At 45.0% G+C, this 18,553-nt stretch overlaps 1 protein-coding gene across 14 annotated transcripts in view; it reads right to left on the minus strand.

The window, feature by feature from the left end:
* ITSN1 (intersectin 1) overlaps positions 1 to 18,553 on the minus strand; it is a 225,997-nt gene that overhangs the window by 111,490 nt on the left and 95,954 nt on the right. For all 14 annotated transcript variants that reach the window (XR_016233033.1, XR_007914559.3, XR_011387720.2 and 11 more), the window contains 6 exons: positions 16,761 to 16,824; positions 16,064 to 16,201; positions 14,741 to 14,856; positions 8,814 to 9,076; positions 5,128 to 5,277; positions 4,900 to 5,040 (listed from right to left, as the gene is read on the minus strand). Coding sequence is in view for 10 of the 14 variants with exons in the window: in XM_051833603.3 (XP_051689563.1) it covers positions 4,900 to 5,040; positions 5,128 to 5,277; positions 8,814 to 9,076; positions 14,741 to 14,856; positions 16,064 to 16,201; positions 16,761 to 16,824 (872 nt within the window). In the remaining 4 variants the exon portion in view is untranslated. The remainder of the gene's footprint in view (positions 1 to 4,899; positions 5,041 to 5,127; positions 5,278 to 8,813; positions 9,077 to 14,740; positions 14,857 to 16,063; positions 16,202 to 16,760; positions 16,825 to 18,553) is intronic.

The raw sequence follows: 18,553 nt of genomic DNA on the forward strand, positions 1-18,553 counted from the left end.
ACACATGCCCTTTCCCATTAAGGTTTCACGGGGAATATATCTTATGAAATTTCTCATCAATAGTTAATGAAAGGCCAGAGTTGTGGTACAGCCACTTAGGTCACTGCTGTGATAATAGCACCACACGTTTGGAGCACTGGTTTGGGTCCCTGCTGCTCTGCTCTGGATCCAGCACCTTACTGATGCACCTGGGAAAGCAGCAGAGAATGGTCCAAATAATTACTTCCCTGTAACCCATGTGGGAAACCCAGATTGGAGTTCCTGGCTCCTGGCTTCAGCAAGGCCAACCCTAGCTATTTTGGGCACCATGGGAGTGGACAGACTGGTGGAGGATGGATGGATTGATTGCGCTCTCTCTCTCTCTCTGTCCCCTTTTCTCTGTCATTCTGCCTTTCAAAGAAATAAAAATGGATGAGTAAAGGGGCTGGCATTGTGGCATAGAAGGTTAAGCTGCCAACTATGATGCCAGCAAACCATATGGGTGCCGTTTCACGTCCTGGTAGCTCCACTTCCAATCCAGTTCTCTGCTAATGCACCTAGAAAAGCAGCGGAAGATGGGCCAAGTGCTCGGGTCCCTGCTCCCAGCATGAAATCGAGATGGAACTCCAGGTTCCTAGATTCAGCCTGACCTAGTCCTGGCCATTGTGGCCATTTTGGGAGTGAGCAAGTGGATGTAAGATCTTTCTCTGTCTTTTCCTCTCTCCATAACTCTGCCTTTCAAAGAAATAAATAATAATTTTTTAAAAATATTTGCTGGGGCCGGCGCCGTATTCTAGTCCCGGTTGCTCCTCTTCCAGTCCAGCTCTCTGCTGTGGCCCAGGAGGGCAGTGGAGGATGGCCCAAGTGCTTGGGCCCTGCACCCGCATGGGAGACCAGGAGGAAGCACCTGGCTCCTGCCATCTGGGGAATGAGCCAACGGAAGGAAGACTTTTCTCTCTGTCTCTCTCTCTCACTGCTGTAACTCTTCCTGTCAAATAAAAAAAAATATTTGCTGTGCTGATCTGAAGCTAGGAGCCAAGAGCTTCTTCAGGGTCTCTCATGTTGGTGCAGGGACCCAAGTACCTGGGCCATCCTCTGTTGCTTTCCCAGGTGCATTAGAAGGGAGCTGGATTGGAAGTGGAGCAGCTGAGACTCAAACCGGTTGCCATACGGGATGCTGGCAGCACAGCCAGAGGCTTAACCCACCACACCACGGTGCTGGCCCCCAAAATAAATCTTTTAAAAAATTAATGAAAAGAGAAGCTGGTATTGTGGTGTAGTAGGTAAAGCTGCAGCCTGTGACGCTAGCATTCCACATGGGCACCAGTTCATGCCCCGATTGCTCTATTTCTCCTGCTAAGGGCCTGGGAAAAGCAGTAGCAGCTGACCCCAGTACTTGGGCCCCTGCTACCCATGGGGGAGACCCGGATGAAGATTCTGGCTCCAATGTGACTCAGCAGTAGCCTTTGAGGGCATTTGGAGAGTGAACCAATAGATGGAAACTCTCTCCTTGTCTCTCTCTCCGTAACTCTGCCTTTCAAATAAATACATAAATCTTAAAAAAAAAAGACAAAGTTAATGAAAAGACACAGAGTATCTATACATATACTTCAAAAAGTACAGGCATGTTTTATTTTAAAATGAACTTCTGATACTGTTTACTACATTTATTCATAGCCTAAACTCTCATAGTGATGAGGAATTTCTCAGAAATAAAAACTGATAGAACTTAAAGGAAAATGGACAAATCCACAGTGATTAATATAGCAATAGTCTTCTCTCACAGTAGCTGTTAAATCACAAAATCAGTAAGAACAAAGAAGACTGAAGCAACATCAGGATTCAACCTGACCCAACTGTCCTCATGGGTCACTCATCCAAATGTGACAGAGTACACACTGTCTTCAAATGCAAATGGAATACTCACCCAAACAGCTCACTGGCTGGGCCCTAGGTGTTAGTAGATTTAAGAGGATCAAAACAGACTGAAGTCACACAGAATATGCTCTCAAATAATGACATAAGCAAATCAGAAGCCAATGATATACTTGGGAAAAAAAACACCAAATATTTGGAAGCAAAACAGGATAATTCTAAATAACCCATCAGTAAAACAAGAACTGTGAACATCAAAAATATTTTGAGTTAAAAAAGACTAAAAGTACAACATATTTTTGTGGAATATCACTAGATTTATAGCTTAAAATGTGTATCTCAGAAATGAAGGTCAAATTTGGTTACTTAAGCTTCCTCCTTATAAAGTTAAAAACAAGGAAATTAAACTCAAAGTAAGTAAATGAAAATAATAAATAGCATAAGTAAATGGAATAGAAAACAGATGCATCACAGAGGAAAATCAATAAAGCCAAGAGCTTGCTGGATTCTTTTAAGTCAATAAACTTCGATCTGGCTAGATTGATCACCAAAGGAGGGGAGAGCAAGAGGAGGAAGAAGATTCATGTTAACAGATGGTATTGTGGTGTATCAGGTTACTGCCACCTGCGATGCTGGCATCCTACATGGGTGCCGGCTGGAGTCCCAGCTGCCGCTCTTCAGATCCAGCTCCCTACTAAGGCACCCAGAAAAGCAGCGGAAGGTGGCCCAAGTCCCTGGGTCTCTGCAGGGAAACCTGGATGAAGTTCCTGGCTAATAGCTTCGGCCTGGCCCTTGCAGTCATTTAAGGAGTGAACCAGTGGACAGATCTGTCTCTCTATGCAAATCTGCCTTTCAAATAAAATCAATAAATCTTAAAATTGGGATGGGGAGGGTGCTGTGGCACAGTAGACTAACCCTCTGCCTGCAGCGCCAGCATCCTATATGGCACTGGTTCCAAGTCCTAGCCACTCTGTTTCAGACTGAGCTCCCTGCTGAAGCTCCTAGGAAGGCAGTGGATGACCGCCCAAGTACCTAAGCCCTGTCACCCATGTGGGAGACCAGAATGGAGTTCCTGGCTCCTGGCTTCAGTCTGGTCCAGCCCTGGCTGCTGCAGGTATTTGGGGAGTGAACCAGCAGAGGAAGATATCTTTTCCTCTATCACTCTGCCTTTCAAGTATATAAATAAATGAATAAATAAATAAATCTTAAAATAAGAGAAAAATAGAAAAAGATGCCCAACACTATTATTCTTCTGGAAAATGCAAAATAAGGCCACAAATAAATACCACTACACATCCACCAGAAACGTTAGAATTTTAAATACTGATAACACAGAAGCATGCCTTTAGCATAGCAATGAGGATGCCCACATTTCATACTGGAGAACTTGGATTCAACCCCTGACTCTGATTCCCGATGCCAGCATCCTGACTCAGGGAGGTAGTTGTGATGGTCCAAGTAACTGGGTTCCATGCGGGAGCCCTGGGTGTGACCCCTGCTCCTGGCTTTGCCCCCGCCCAGCCCTGACGACTGATGGCATATGGGAGGGGACTCAGTGGATGGGAGCTCTGTTCCTGCTTCTCAAATAAAATGTTCACAAAACAAAATATGACAACACAGAGTGTTGGTAAGAATGAGGAATCAATTGCTTCAGTTACATGGTGCTGGTTAAAGATACAAACACAATGGAAATAGTGTGAGTTTGTTGCAGGACTAAACATACACTTACTTACATGACACAGTAACTTTTCTAAAATCTTACCCAAGAAAAACAAAACAAATTTCCATAGAAACATTGGCATATAAATACTCACTGCAGTCTTATGAAAGAACCTGAATGTTAGGCAACAGGTGAATGGACAAATAAGGAAGCACTACTTATTGAAGAAAGGAAACATTCAGTTGACAATATGCAAATCCTAAAAATGTCACTCTGAGAAAAAGAAGGCTGACATAAAAAAGTCACACACAAAGACCAAATATGATAATCTGTAAGTAATACTTACATGAATGGGATACTCCTGCAGCTCAGTGCTTCATACCCAGTCAGGTGATACTTCCACTTTGGACAGGCAGTAAAACGGAAGCAGATAGCGAGGGGGCGCTGAGCCTAATGGGTAGGAGGCCCACTTCCCACACTGGTGTACACGAGTTAGTTTCCACTCTAGCTACTGATTAGCTTCCTACCAACACAGATCCTGGCAGTCAGCAGCAAGGCTCCCGGCACCCACGTGGAAGACCTGGATTGAATTCCTGGCTCCTGTCCCCCAGGACAGCCCAGGCCCATTTCAGGCATTTGGGGAGTGAACCCTCTCTTTGTTTTGCCTCCTAAATAAATTTTTAAAAACTACATAAAAAAAAATTAAGACAGACCTGCTAACAGTCCTTCACTTTTTCCCCAAAATATTCTCTGTACCTAAATCTCTCACAGCCCCCTCTAAACCACATATGCTGATTTACTGTGACCATGCTGTAGATCTGTCCCAGCAGCTCCATCCAGAGCGGGCTCATGGCTGTATCTGGCAGGACTCTGGTCCCACTGCTGCGGCCTGCGGCTTCTTCTGTCAGACCTCCATGTTGCTTGGCCCCTCGCTGCTTCCAAGTCTCTGTTCCAACATCCCTCACAGAAAGGCCTGTCCCCACGACCTTGGTTAAAGCAGCTCCTTCTTATCCAAGGACTTCCGGTCCCCTCCCCTACTCACTTTCCATGGCACTTCTGACCTTCTAAGAGTACCCGTGGGTGAGTGCCTGGCCCTCCTGCACACATGGAGACGGGATGCCCCTCTGTGCTGTTCACTGTGGTAGCCTCAGCGCTCACAAGGGCACAGGCACACACAGCATGTGCGTATGGCACACGTGTATGGCACACGTCTGTCACGTTTGTTTGCTTGACAACCCACTTTCCAGGCAGCGGCTATGCCTATGTCATCTTAGCCTCCCAGAGCCTATTACATGGAAGATGCTTCATGTCTGCTGAATGAATAAGTGAAAAGAACTGGGGAAAAGCGTGGACGCCTAAAGCTTTTACAGGAAGTATTTTCCCACCTGTAACTGCTGCTGGAGGTGAGTGATCTCAGCGATTCTCAACTCTCGGGATTTGTTTGTGCTCTCAATTTCTTGCCTTTGGGTGGTCAAACGACATCTAATATCTTGAAGTTTTCCTTCCAGTTGATGCTTTTTATCATTCTTTAACAAATGAAAGATGACAGGAATTATTACCATTTTAAAGGTTCAATGTTAATAAATTTCCAAAGCATTACCGAAGTCACTCACTAGAGCTTCTAATTCAAATTCCAAGGTCTTTTTCTTCGCTTTCAGTACAACTATGTCCTCTTGTTCTTTGTTTCTTTGATTGAGAAGTTCTTGTCTCCGATTCCGTTCCCATTCAAGTTGCCGTTGCCTTTCAAGTTCCCGTTTTGCAGCCTGTGACATTCATAAGCCATTTGTTAACTGCCGTTCTGACAATAAACAACGTCCTTAACCACAGTAGTGACCAGTAGGGCTTTCCACTTAGCGACGAAGCATGACCAAAAAATCATATTGCAAAATAACAAAAAAAATTACAAAAATGCTGTGTTCCTTCGAGGGGAAGAAAGGGATTATTCAGGACCGTATCCATTACACGAGAACTGTCGGGATTATTTCACCCCTGGAATTCTATTCTTTATGCCTTAAACAATGCCCGAAGTGCTAAACAAAAGTATTCTTTCTTACTGACTTACAAAAAAGGAAGGAAAATTTCTTTATCTAGAGAAAGCAAATTAAAACCGCAAGAACAAAAACTTGGCTTTCTTTCACCAAGAGCAATCACGATATACAGTTTGAGTATCCCTTATCTGCAGTACTTCATACTGCAAGTGTTTCAGATTTCAGAGTGTTTTAGAGTTTGGAGTATCTGCTGACGTTACCAGCTGAGAATTCCTAATTCTAAAATGTAAAACCCAAGCATTTTGAGCAGTTTTGGACTCCAGAGCACTTCATGTTTTTGGATCTCTGGATTAAGGAACACTCAACCTGGATTTCAAATTCTCTTAAGTCTCTGATTCAGACCTCTGTACCTTCCGTTAATTTCTCTGGAACCACTGAGTTTGTCTCGGCGCTGATGACTGCTCGACAGAGCACCCGGCACCCTTATTGTACTCACCTCTAGCTTTCTCGTCTTCCAACTACATTGTAACACCGTGGACCACAAGTAGAGTTTCTGGTCCCCACTGTGTCTCCACGTTTATTTTTACGAATAAACACTCTAAAATGTTATTTCTTGTATTTTTTTTTTTTTTTTTTACATTGAAGAATGGAAGGCTGTCTATCTTAGCTGGTCACTTGGGAAATTAAAATCGTACTATTATCTGTGTGTAAATTCCTGAACCAAAGGCAACTTACGGTTTTCTATATCAATCAACAGGTCATGAAAACAAAGTAGTGTTTTGTTTTTGTTTTTTTTAAATAAACAAAAATCGGGGCCAGCGCTGTGGCATAGTAGGTAAAGCTGCCACCTGCAGTGCCGGCATCCCATTTGGTTCGAGATCTGGCTGCTCCACTTCCGAATCAGCTCTCTGCTGTGGCCTGGGAAAGCAGCAGAGGACAGCCCAGGTCCTTAGGCCCCTGCACCCACATGGGAGACCCAGAAGAAGTTCCTAGCTCCTGATCAATGCAGCTACAGCCATTGCAGTCAACTGGGGAGTGAACCAGCCGATGGAAGACCTCTCTCTCTGCCTCTCCTTCTCTCTCTGTGTAACTCTTTCAAATAAATAAATAAATCTTAAAAACGGAAGGAAGGAGGCAGAGAGGGAGGGAGGGAGGGAGGGAGGAAGGACCCTCATCTTCATAGTTCCTTCACATGAGAGAACCATGACACTGATTCTGTAACAAAACACTTAAACTGGAAAGGCAAACAACAAACTGGCTTGGTCCCTATCCAGGTGTGGCATCAAATTCATGAAGCTTCTTATAGAATATAGTGAGGATTCCCCAGAAATATTTTTTAGTGTTCAAGAAAAGGTTGGGGCAGGTTTTGTGGTGGAACAGGTCAAACTGCTACTTGGGACATCCACATCCCTTATCACAGTGCCCAGAACTGAGTCCTGCCTCTGTTTCTTTTTTTTTTATTTATTTGAAAGGCAGAGTTAGGCAGTGAGAGAGAGAGAGACAGAGACAGAGAGAAAGGTCTTCCTTCCGTTGGTTCACACCCCAAATGGCTGCTACGGCCGGCGCACTGTGCTGATCCGAAGCCAGGAGCCAGGTGCTTCCTCCTGGTCTCCCATGCGGGTGCAGGGCCCAAGCACTTGGGCCATCCTCCGCTGCCTTCCTGGGCCACAGCAGAGAGCTGGACAGGAAGAGGAGCAACCGGGACAGAACCCGACACCCCAACCGAGACTAGAGCTCGGGGTGCCAGCGCCGCAGGAGGAGGATTAGCCTAGTGAGCCGCGGCGCCGGCCCTGCCTCTGCTTCTGACCCTGCTTCTGCTATTGCTTCTGGGAGGCAGCAGATCATGGCCCAAGTACTTGGGTTTCTGCCATCCACACGAGAGGCCCAAATGGAGTTCTTGGCTCCTGGCTCCAAGCTGGCCCAGCCCCATCGATTGCAGTCATCTGGAGAGAAAGCAAGCAGATAGAAGATTTCTATCTCCCTCTGTTACCCCCTCCCTCCCTCCTTCTCTGTCACTCTGCCTTTCAAATAAATAAATAAAACTTTATATTTGGTATAACATCATAGGAGTTTAAAAAATTACTCAACCCCTAATCTTTATATGTTTACATACACGTACAAATACAGAGAATAGAATATGGGAAAACACTTACCTGGTGCTAGAGACTATCATCAAAAATTTATACAGAAATGTTCATAACTGGGGTAGGCATTACGACAAAGTGTGTTAAGCTACTGCTCGCCAACACCTGCACCCTATATCAAAGTTCTGGTTCAAGTTCTGGGTGCTCCTGATTCCAGCTTGCCTACTAATGCACCTGGGAAGGCAGGAGATGAAGGCCCAGGTACTTCAGTCCCTGCCCCCAACATGGGAGACCTGGATGGAGTTCCCAGCTCCAGCCATTGAGGGTATTTGGGGGGTAAACCAGCAGACAGAAGATCTCTCTCTCTCTTGTCTCCCTCTCTGCCACTCTATATTGCAAATACATAAAACAAACTTCTTATTAAAAATGTTGTAACAGTATTATTTACAGCAGCCAAATATCTGATGAACAGATAAATGAAATGTGGTTTATCTGGACAATGAAATATTACTCAGTCATAAAAAGATATAAGATGCTGATCCCTGCTACAATGAGGATGAATGCTGAAAACGTTATGCTAGGTGCAAGCCATTCACCACATGTAAGAAAATGTCCAGGACAGGAATTCTATAGTCAGGGAAAGTGAATTAGTGTCTGCCAGGGCCTGGGGGAGAAAGGAAGAGGGTGTGAGTTTTTGCTGAGCAAAAGGTTTCTTTTTGCAGTAATGAAAACGTTCTGGAGGCCAGCACTGTGGCACAGCAGGTAAAAGTCCTGGCCTGAAGCATCAGCATCCCACATGGGCGCCGGTTCGAGTCTCGGCTGCTCCTCTTCCGATCCAGCTCTCTGCTGTGGCCTGGGAAAGTAGTGGAAGATGGCCCAGGTCCTTGGGCCCTGCAGCCACATGGGAGACCCAGAAGAAGCTCCTGGCTCCTGGCTTCAGATCGGCGCAGCTCTGGCCATTGCAGCCAACTGCGGAGTGAACAGTGGATGGAAGACCTCTCTCTCTCTACCTCTCTCTGTAACTCTGTCTTTCCAAATAAATAAAATAAATCATTAAAACAATGTTCTGGAATTAGATAGTGGTGGTGGCTGCACAAGTTTGTGAATACACTAAAAACACTGACTGTAATAAGAAAAGGGAAGACAATCTTAGTACATCCCTGGAAGAATTCTGCCGGAGAGACAGGCGCTCCCGCACCATCCGTGGGGCTGCCCCTCGCTGCTTACCTCTCGCCGCTCTATTTCTTTCCTCCTCTCCTCCTCTCTCTGCCGCTCCAGCTCCCGTTGCTTTTCCAGCTGCTTCTCCAGCTCCAGTTGTCTTTTGCGTTCTTGCTCCTGGCGTTCCCGCTCTTTCCTCTCCTGCTCCGCTCGCTCCAGCTGGGCCAAGCGCTCTTGCTCCTTGCGCTGCTGCTCCAACAGAGCCTGTCTTCGTTTCTCCAACTCCAGGTTGCCACGTTCGAAATTCTCCCGCTTCTTATCTTCAAATGTGACTGTACAACAAGAAACAGATCCATGAAGAAGGCATGATTTCCAGCATACGATTTTCAGAGAAAAGCTCACTGACGTATTTGTAGTGTGCGGGAAGAATCAACTCCCTGGCTTCCTTCCTGTGCTTTTGGTAATAGGCAAAAAGGCCCTTCACCTAAATTCCTTGCTGACGGTTCCTCCCCATGCCCAACGCTGTTTCCAGAAACATATTTCCCCACATCATCACCCAATCTCCTCCACTTCCCTGCGACCCTACTTTCTTCCTTTCCACAACTTGCCTCAGCTACTGATTGCCCCCAACTCTCCCCAACAGCCTCTCCTGCTGGGTCTCCGTGCTGACGTGTGGCCCTCTAACAAGATGACTTCTCCAAGCCCGGCAGACGGCGAGCCCTCCATGGCCCACGTGGAGGAACCGGCTGTGTTCCAATCATTGTGCACAGTTAGTAAACTATCTTTTCCCACCCGGAATTCAGATTCCTTCTTTGACACACCAGGTAAGAATTTTAGAACTATTACCCAGGTTTTTATTTGTTTGTTTGTTTGCCTCCTCCTCCAATTTTTATTAAGCTTTTTTTTTTTTTTTTTTGACAGGCAGAGTGGACAGTGAGAGAGAGAGACAGAGAGAAAGGTCTTCCTTTGCCGTTGGTTCACCCTCCAATGGCCGCCGCAGCCGGCGCGCTGCAGCCGGCACACCGCGCTGATCCAATGGCAGGAGCCAGGAGCCAGGTGCTTTTCCTGGTCTCCCATGGGGTGCAGGGCCCAAGCACCTGGGCCATCCTCCACTGCACTCCCTGGCCACAGCAGAGAGCTGGCCTGGAAGAGGGGCAACCGGGACAGAATCCGGCGCCCCGACCGGGACTAGAACCCGGTGTGCCGGCGCCGCTAGGCGGAGGATTAGCCTAGTGAGCCGCAGCGCCGGCCTATTAAGCTTTTATGTTGTCTTGAGAGCTGTGAGCTCTCCTGGCCTCTCTTCCCACATTCCTCTTTGGACTTCACTGCCCGAGACACACTTCCTGCAAACACTGTGCTCAGGGATTTGGGGTTAAAGATGGCAGCATGTCTAGGTTTTACTGTTCTTCTTGTACCCTTGGCAGTTTCAGAAGAGGCAGCATCCTCTTTACTCTGCCACCTTAAATCTGAAAGGCCCTTCACAGCACATGCCACAACATGGGTGAATCTCAAAAATATTATGCTTCTAGGCCGGTGCCGCGGCTCACTAGGCTAATCCTCCATCTAGCGGCGCCGGCACACCAGGTTCTAGTCTCGGTCGGGACGCCGGATTCTTTCCCGGTTGCCCCTCTTCCAGGCCAGCTCTCTGCTGTGGCCCGGGAGTGCAGTGGAGGATGGCCCAAGTGCTTGGGCCCTGCACCCCATGGGAGACCAGGAGAAGCACCTGGCTCCTGCCTTCGGATCAGTGCGGTGCGCTGGCCATTGGAGGGTGAACCAACGGCAAAAAAGGAAGACCTTTCTCTGTCTCTCTCTCTCATTGTCCACTCTGCCTGTCAAAAAAAAAAAAAAAAAAAAAAGCTTTGTCAAAGAAGTCAGACATCAGTGGTCCTGTAACATATGATTCTATTATATGAAATATCCATGGAACAGAGACCAGACAGGGTCTCTGGCAGGGGCTGGAGGGCAGTAAGAATGGGAGTGATGAAAATGGTATGGAACGAGACAGTGATAATGAGTGCACAACACGGTGAGTGTGCTAAACACCTCCTTTATAGATGAATGCTCCATCCCCCCACATCCACTGTGCAGCCCTTCCAGCCCCAACGCACTGGTATTGTCTCAGGATGACATCAGTGGCCTTATAATAGGAGAAAGAGATCTCCCTTGTTCTCTTTGCAAGCAACCATTAAGGAAAAGCCAGGGAAGAAGTCAGAGAGAAGGCAAGAAGAGGAGCTCACAGGAATCCAACAGCCTAGCATCTTGATTTTGGACTTCTAGTTTCCAAAACTGTAATAAATTTCCATGGCTGAAGCCACCCAAAGTATGGCATCCTGCTGTAGCCCATACTGATGGGCAGCCACTGAACTGAACACTTTAAAATGATAGGTTTTGGGGGATGGTGCTGTGGCGTAGCAGGTAAAGCTGCTGCCTGCAGTGCCGGCATCCCATACGGCTGCAGGTTAGAGTCCCAACTGCTCTACTTCTGATCCAGCTCTTTGCTATGGCCTGGGAAAGCAACTGAAGATAGCCCAAGTGCTTGGGTCCCTGCACCTGCATGGGGGACCTGGAAGAAGCTCCTGGCTCCTGGCTTCTGATCAGCTCAGCTGTGGCCACTGCAACTATTTGGGGAGTGAACCAGCAGATGGAAGAACTCATTCTCTCTCTCTCTCTGCCTCTGTAACACCGCCTTTAAAATAAATAATTTTTTTTAAAAAAGATTGGTTTTGGGGCCCATGTTGTGGTGTAGAAGGTACAGCTGCTGCCTACATGCCAGCATCACGTATCAGAGCCAGTTTGTTTAAACAACAAGAGTCGCTGTGCACCAACTTCCTACGCAAGACCTCTGTCCTCAAGGAGTTGTATTATAATTGTGTTTAAGTGCTTGCAAAAGACTTAGCATTCTTGGGTGTTTCTCTAAAGTTAACTAAGTTTCTAAAAAAAAAAAAAAAAAAGAAGAAGAAGAAGAGAAGAAGAAGAAGAAGTGAAATTAACTTCAAGATGCAATGACTTTGAATAGGTCGTCTCAACTGATGAGGAACATTCTTTTTTGTTATTGTTATTTTTTTTCCATGTAAATTGTGGAACTCTTTACTTAGTATAGGCTTGGTCTCCTGTGTATAAAGTCAATTAAAAATGGATCTTAGAGGAAAATGGAAGACGGATGAGGAGGAGGGGTGGGAGAATGGGTGGGAGGGCGGGTAAGGTGGGAAAGGTGGGAAGAATCACTAGATTCCTAACGCTGTGCTTATGAAATTCATGAAATTTGTATTCCTTAAATAAAAGGTTTCTTTGGGAGGGAAAATAAATAAAAAGTAAATAAATTTATTAAAAAAAAAAAAAAAAGAGCCAGTTGGTATCCTGGCTACTCCACTTCCCATCCAGTTCCTTGCTAATAACTTGGGAAAAGCAACGCAAAATGGCCCAAGTGTTTGGGTCCCTGCCACCAATATGGGAAACCCAAATGAAGCTCTTGGCTCCTGGCTCTGGCATGGCCCAGCCCTGGCCATCTAGGGAAGAAACACAGAGGCCATCCATTCACTGGTCTACTCCCCAAGTAACCGGGGCTAGGCCAGTCCAAAGCCAGGAGCCAGGAGCCAGGAGCCAGGAGCCAGGAGCTTTCTCTGAGTCTCCTTTGTGGGTGCAGGGCCCAAGGAGATGGGCTATCTTCCACTGCCTTCCCAGGCACATCAGCAGGGAGCTGGATTGGAAGTGGAGCAGCTGGGTCTTAAACAGGCACCCGTGTAGCATACTGACATCACAAGAGGCACCTTCACCTGCTACACCTCAGAGCCAACCCCTTTATCCACCTTTAAACTTCAATATCTGGCACTGTTCATAATATACAGAAGGCAAATGATAAAGGGCTGTTCAAAAATTAATACACAAACAAAATATTCTGACAATGTTGCTTCCTGATAAAATTTTAAATAAATGTCTACTATGAACAAAGAAAGAAAATCCGAAATTTTAAAAAGATTCCTGCCGACATTGACCACTCAGACTTCACCCCCATTGTTGTCAAAACCTGAAGCGTTCCTCACTTCCACCTGCAGTGCCCATGGGCATCAAGTCTCCACTCAGCTGTGGCCAACTCCACGGAGATTTCATTGCTTGTGTCTCTCCCGGTCTATGCCAACAAGATCTGCTGTACATCTGTAAAACTCTCCAGGAATTTACTGCACACACACACTGCTTTATTGACTATTTGTATAGATGTTTTAAACCCTCTAGCACATTAGGTTTGGGGTATTATTTTTATTTATTTATTTATTTATTGACAGGCTGAGTTAGACAGTCAGAGAGAGACAGAAAGGTTTTCCTTCCGTTGGTTCACCCCCCAAATGGCCGCTACGGCTGGCGCATTGTGCCGATCCGAAGCCAGGAGCCAGGTGCTTCTTCCTGGTCTCCCATGCGGGTGCAGGGCCCAAGGACCTGGGCCATCCTCCACTGCACTCCCGGGCCACAGCAGAGAGCTGGACTGGAAGAGGAGTAACTGGGACAGAATCCGGCGCCCCAACTGGGACTGGAACCCGGAGTGCCGGCGCCACAGGCGGAGGATTAGCCTAGTGACCTGCGGTGCCGGCCATGGTTTTGGGTATTATTAACATGTACACTCTTGGCCATACTTAACACACAGCCTCACAGACAGATCACCTATAGTAAACATTTCATCGCTGAACAAAGAGTAATTTAGCTGAGAGAACATAATGGGAGAGCTAGTGTCCTGAGCAGACCAATTAACTGCTGAGCACTTTAAACAGTAGAATGATACTGACAAGGTAATTAATGTAAGGGAAATCCACAGTACGTCTCATGCGCTGATTAAAATCATCATTGTATCATTAATAATTCATAGCCACTTCAGACTATTTTGACAGTATGATGGATTTATCACTGCAAATGAGAATTATTTAATAGGTTCACATTAAATTTAAAATAGTTTCCTACTATTAAGGAATTTCCAATTCTTAACAATTCATTAACAACCCGAGAAACAAAAGTAGGTGATTTTATTTTCTATTTCTACACTTGTAGTATTAAGCAACCACCTTAACTCATCAATTATTAGTGGCCTATATTCTACAGGTAACACTTATAATGTTCTTATTCCTTTACAAAGATCCCAATCCAAAAATGTATTAGAAGTGTCTCTTTCTGGGACTGGCATTGTGGCACAGCAAGTTAAGCTGCTACTTGCGATGCTGGCATCCCATACTGCAATGCTGACTGGAGTCCCAGCTGCTCAGGGAGCTGGATTCTGATCCAGGTCCCTGCTAATGTGCCTGGAGGAGCAACAGATGATGGCCCAAGAACTTGGGACCGGGTCACCCATGTGGGAAACCTGGATGGAGATCTAGACACCTGGCTCTAGCCTGACTCAGCCCTGGCCACTTGGGCCGCTTAGTAAGTGAACCAGTGGAAGGAAGATCAGAAGACAGTTTTCTCTCTCTCCCTCTGTCACTCTGCCTTTAAAGTATAAATAAAGAAATTTCTTTTTAAAAAAGTCTCTCAGGGCTGGCGTTGTGGCACAGTGGGTAAAGCCAATGTCTGCGATGCGGGCATCCCATATGGGCTCCAGTTCATGTCCTGGCTATTCCATTTCAGACCTGGCTCCCTGTTAATGGCCGGCGAAAAGCAGTGGAGGATGGCCCAAGTGTTTGGGCTTCTGCTACCCATGTGTGAGATGCAGAAGAAACTCCTGGCTCCTGGTTTTGGCCTGGCTCAGCTGCAGCCATTGCAGCCACTTGAGGAGTGAACCACAGATGGAAGATCTCTCTCTTTGTCTCTCCCTCTCTGTAACTCTTTCAAATAAATAAATAAAAAATAGAAATAAAAAAATCTCTTTTGGACCAACGTCAATTAAAGGAAGATGGGGAAAATGTCAAAAGCTTAATTTATTTTTACCTCTATCTTCGCCTTAGAAACAGAAAAATCTCTAACACGTATAATACACATATAAAAGTAACGTGTAAATCACATATAAAAAACTAACTTACCAGGTAATTTCTTTTCCAATTGTTGCTGTTCGTCTTCTAACACTGGTTCCTCTGGTAACCTCTGGTCTACAGAGGCTGAGCTTATGACAGATATACCGCTGCCAGACCGAACTCTCCTGCAAATGTGAGAAAAAAAGATAAAAGAAACAGACTCACATACAGCTACCTAGGTACAAAAAGATTTAAAATAGTATACCATATCTTAGAGCAAACGTTATAAATGGTGAGGAACAAAAACTAAAAGAGCTGGTCTTCTCTATTATGCAGTTTCTTAAATATTTCAACATCATCAGATTCTGAGTGCCACAAATATTCAAAATATCCAGACAAAGGAACTGTGGGCACAGTTTCCTCATCTCTCTTCTGAACAACTCACGATTCTGTCTTCATTTCAGGAGGATTTTTGTCCCAGTCTTTCCTGAAAGTCTCAGGATAGAACTTATCCTTGTTTTTTCTCTTGCTGCTCTTTGTGCTTACAAGACTTCATATTCACCTTTTACATTTCAAGCCAGGGGACAGAGCTGCCCAGGATGGTGCATGCACACACAAACAGGGAGGGGTGCCAGTCTGGCAGGTGTCTCCTGACTGAACTTCAGAAACTCTCTTAATATCTCTACCGAGATTGTGTTTCAGATCAGGACAATTTTCTTTAATTGTCTTCCTGATTACAATTCTTACATCACCAGCATGTATTTTTTTTTTAAATTGTTACTTGTTTGCAAGAGTGACTAAGTGAAAAGGAGGCAAAGTGGGGAGGAGAGGTATCTTCCAACTGCTTCCATCATTCCCCAGATGTCTGCAACAGCCAGGTCCAGGTCAGGCCAAAGCCATCTAGGCCATTCCACATTGATGGCAGAGACCCAAGCACTAGGACCACCATCCACTACATTCCCAGGCACGTCGGCAGGGAGCTGGATCAAAAGCAGAGAAGCTGGGACCAACATTTTTATTACCTCTTGAACATGCATAATTCATAGGAGATATTTCCTCGCTTCATTTTCTAGGTAGGTGTTCATATAGTTTCTCTTTCATTACTAGCATCTATTCCTGAAATATCTGGTGAATTTTAATCACATGAGTTTGTACAAAAGCCAACAGTCTTCTGGTGTTTTATTTGGCTGTTTTACTAGTACTACAAGTACTTGCAGAACAGAATCGGCCCAGGATTAACATAGAATCTAGACAGAAAATTCTCTTGAATTCATGGATACCTCATGTAGTTGCCAGGAATGAAAAGCACCGCAAGACACACGGTCAGCAAAGCCAGATTTGCAGTTCACACACGCAACACATAATCGCTTGCGAGAGCCAAGTGCTCCTTACCTAAAGGAAGGTGGAATGTATTCCGGAGGCAGGACAGGTGGCAGCGGTTGGCCAGACATAGCTACATCTATTAGGTGCATAGCCAGGATAAATTCTTCTGCTGTGAGTTTTCCATCTTGATCAATGTCAGAAAGATTCCTAGTCAACAGAAGGTTCATTGTAATCCGATTTCATGAAAATGTATGCTATGGGTTATTCATTCTTATTTTCAACCTAGGCCAACTGAGTCTCTCTGGGCTAATTTGTATAAATAGTACCTAATTTATATCGTTACGGTAAAATGATGGTCTATATGGTTGGGATAGCGCTTGGCTTTGACAAAAATGCTAACTATGATTATAGTGATACCCCTTTCAATCCTTGTAAGCTCACTTAAAGTATATCACAATGATACAATAACTGATTTGGCTTAAAATACTTGCGAAGGACGAGAAGAGAACCAGGACTGACTATGAGTTGGAAACTGTTGATCTATGTTAGCATTTCTTGAGAATTCGCTCTATTAATCTTTCTGTTTTTGGATTTCTCAAAATCAGTAAGGTTGAAAAGAGAGGTCATCATCACAACTCACTGAAAACCAAGCATATTCCAGATACTCCCCCATAAGTAGTGGTCTTAATCTAATAGCTCACGAAGCTGCACCAATCTAAGAAATAGATTCCACTTTATACAAACCAAGGAGCTTTTCATTCCTCACCAGATTGAAGCCAACTGAGCCTGTGGTAAACTTGATTGCATGAGAATAGTTCTTGCTTGTGGACCTAAACAGAAATTAAGAAAAAGATACATAGATTAATCAGCAACTGCTCACTGTAGAGCAAGACCAGGTTCTGCACATATACACTATGCAATCCCGTCCAATGCCCAGCACTTTAACCAAGTATTTTCTATTACCCTAGGGGAGTTTAAAAAAGGCAGTTGAGTACCAAAGTAAAAGGAAAGAAACACAGCACTGGGCAACATGTGACACACAACTAAATTTTTGTTCAATGGATGTCCAAATAAAGAATCAGTGTGTAAAAAACACAGGCATTTTAAAACATAACCTGCCCTTTGACCGTCTCTGTTTGTATTGGGCTTTTGTCTGCAAAGCTGAGGCTTATGTGTTCTTAAGGGAACATCTTCTGCCACAGCCACCACCCAATGCCTCCACAAGACCACCATCAGAGAAATTCAGAAGGAACAGAGAACCTGAGAGAAGGAAAGAACCTCACAGGGATCATTTCTGACTGTACAGATTTTGAGGAGGATGGAGGGCGGGGCGGGGTGGTGAAGTGCTGAAGGTTGCGCAAGTGGCAACCATCACAGCCAGGAATGGAGGACTGGAACACATTTGCCACGTGGGCCAAAGCATAAAATAATTCCTGGAATTTCAACTCGTCTTTCAAAATCAGGTCTCATTTCTCAAAACCATTACAAATATCTTCCTTCCTGGCATGAAACCAACCTAAGATTTCAGATAAAAGCTGCAACACGAGATTCTGAGTGTTTCAATAAATCAGTGTCAGGGAGAAAGACAAATACTTCTCTCCAGCACTGCCTCTCCAGGTGTGGTCTCGGGAAGATCCAGGAACCAGGGAAAGGAAGGCTGTAGTTGTAGTGGGAAGATTCCCACGTGTAAAAATGTTGGCTTTTAGTTTGTTTGGTTTCAAAATACACAAAAGTGGATGCATTTTTGCACTGCAAACAGAAGTTGCAAGTTTTTTTTGTTTTTTTTTTTTTTTAGAATCACTGCAAGGTTCCAGTACCTTTATGTCCCAGAGAATGAAGAAAAAACAATGAACGAATGATGCCGGGGACCTTGGGCTCTGGCCCTTGCTTAGTCGGAACTCTGCTGAGTGACGTGGGAGAGGCAGTCTCACCACTAGCTTGGCCCTTCCTTTTCTCATTTCAGAGGTCCTTCCCAGATGAACAAATCGATGACACATCAAGGGAACCGTAACACTGAGCTCAGCTATAAAATGTGCTCAGTACACGAAAGTTTGTATTACTGATATATTTTAACTTTTACTTACATATAATAAAACACTGGCCCCCAAAAAGAACATCTGAAACATATGCATGTAAACACAAGTGTGGACACACGTTCATGGCTGCAAATGCTCAAACAGTACCGGGTCATGAACCGGAACAATCAGTCCCCTGGAAGCCTCTCTCTGCATCCTTGTAGTATCAGCTCCCACCAAGGAGCGCCTAATTTTTAGCCACACAGTATAAGGGCGAGGAGGGGACGCTTCAATAAGTTCACACAAAACGGAATTTGAGAGATGTTTATTTTGGTGGAAAAAATTTTGAAATCCATGCATACCTTTCTCATAATACACATTTTTTATGAACTTCTTAAAGATCCCTGCTATTCATGGATTTCAAAGCTTTTTTGTGCCAAAACAAACTTTTCTTTCTGTTCTGTTTTAGAGTCCTGTATGTCTTCTGTTATGTCTGGCTTATTTTGCTGAATGTATTATTGTGCTGTAGAATATTAGCACTGCC

The sequence above is a fragment of the Oryctolagus cuniculus genome, chromosome 4 (assembly GCF_051225735.1).
Source record: "Oryctolagus cuniculus isolate XC-2025 breed Fujian yellow rabbit chromosome 4, ASM5122573v1, whole genome shotgun sequence".
Taxonomy (NCBI): Eukaryota; Metazoa; Chordata; class Mammalia; order Lagomorpha; family Leporidae; genus Oryctolagus; species Oryctolagus cuniculus.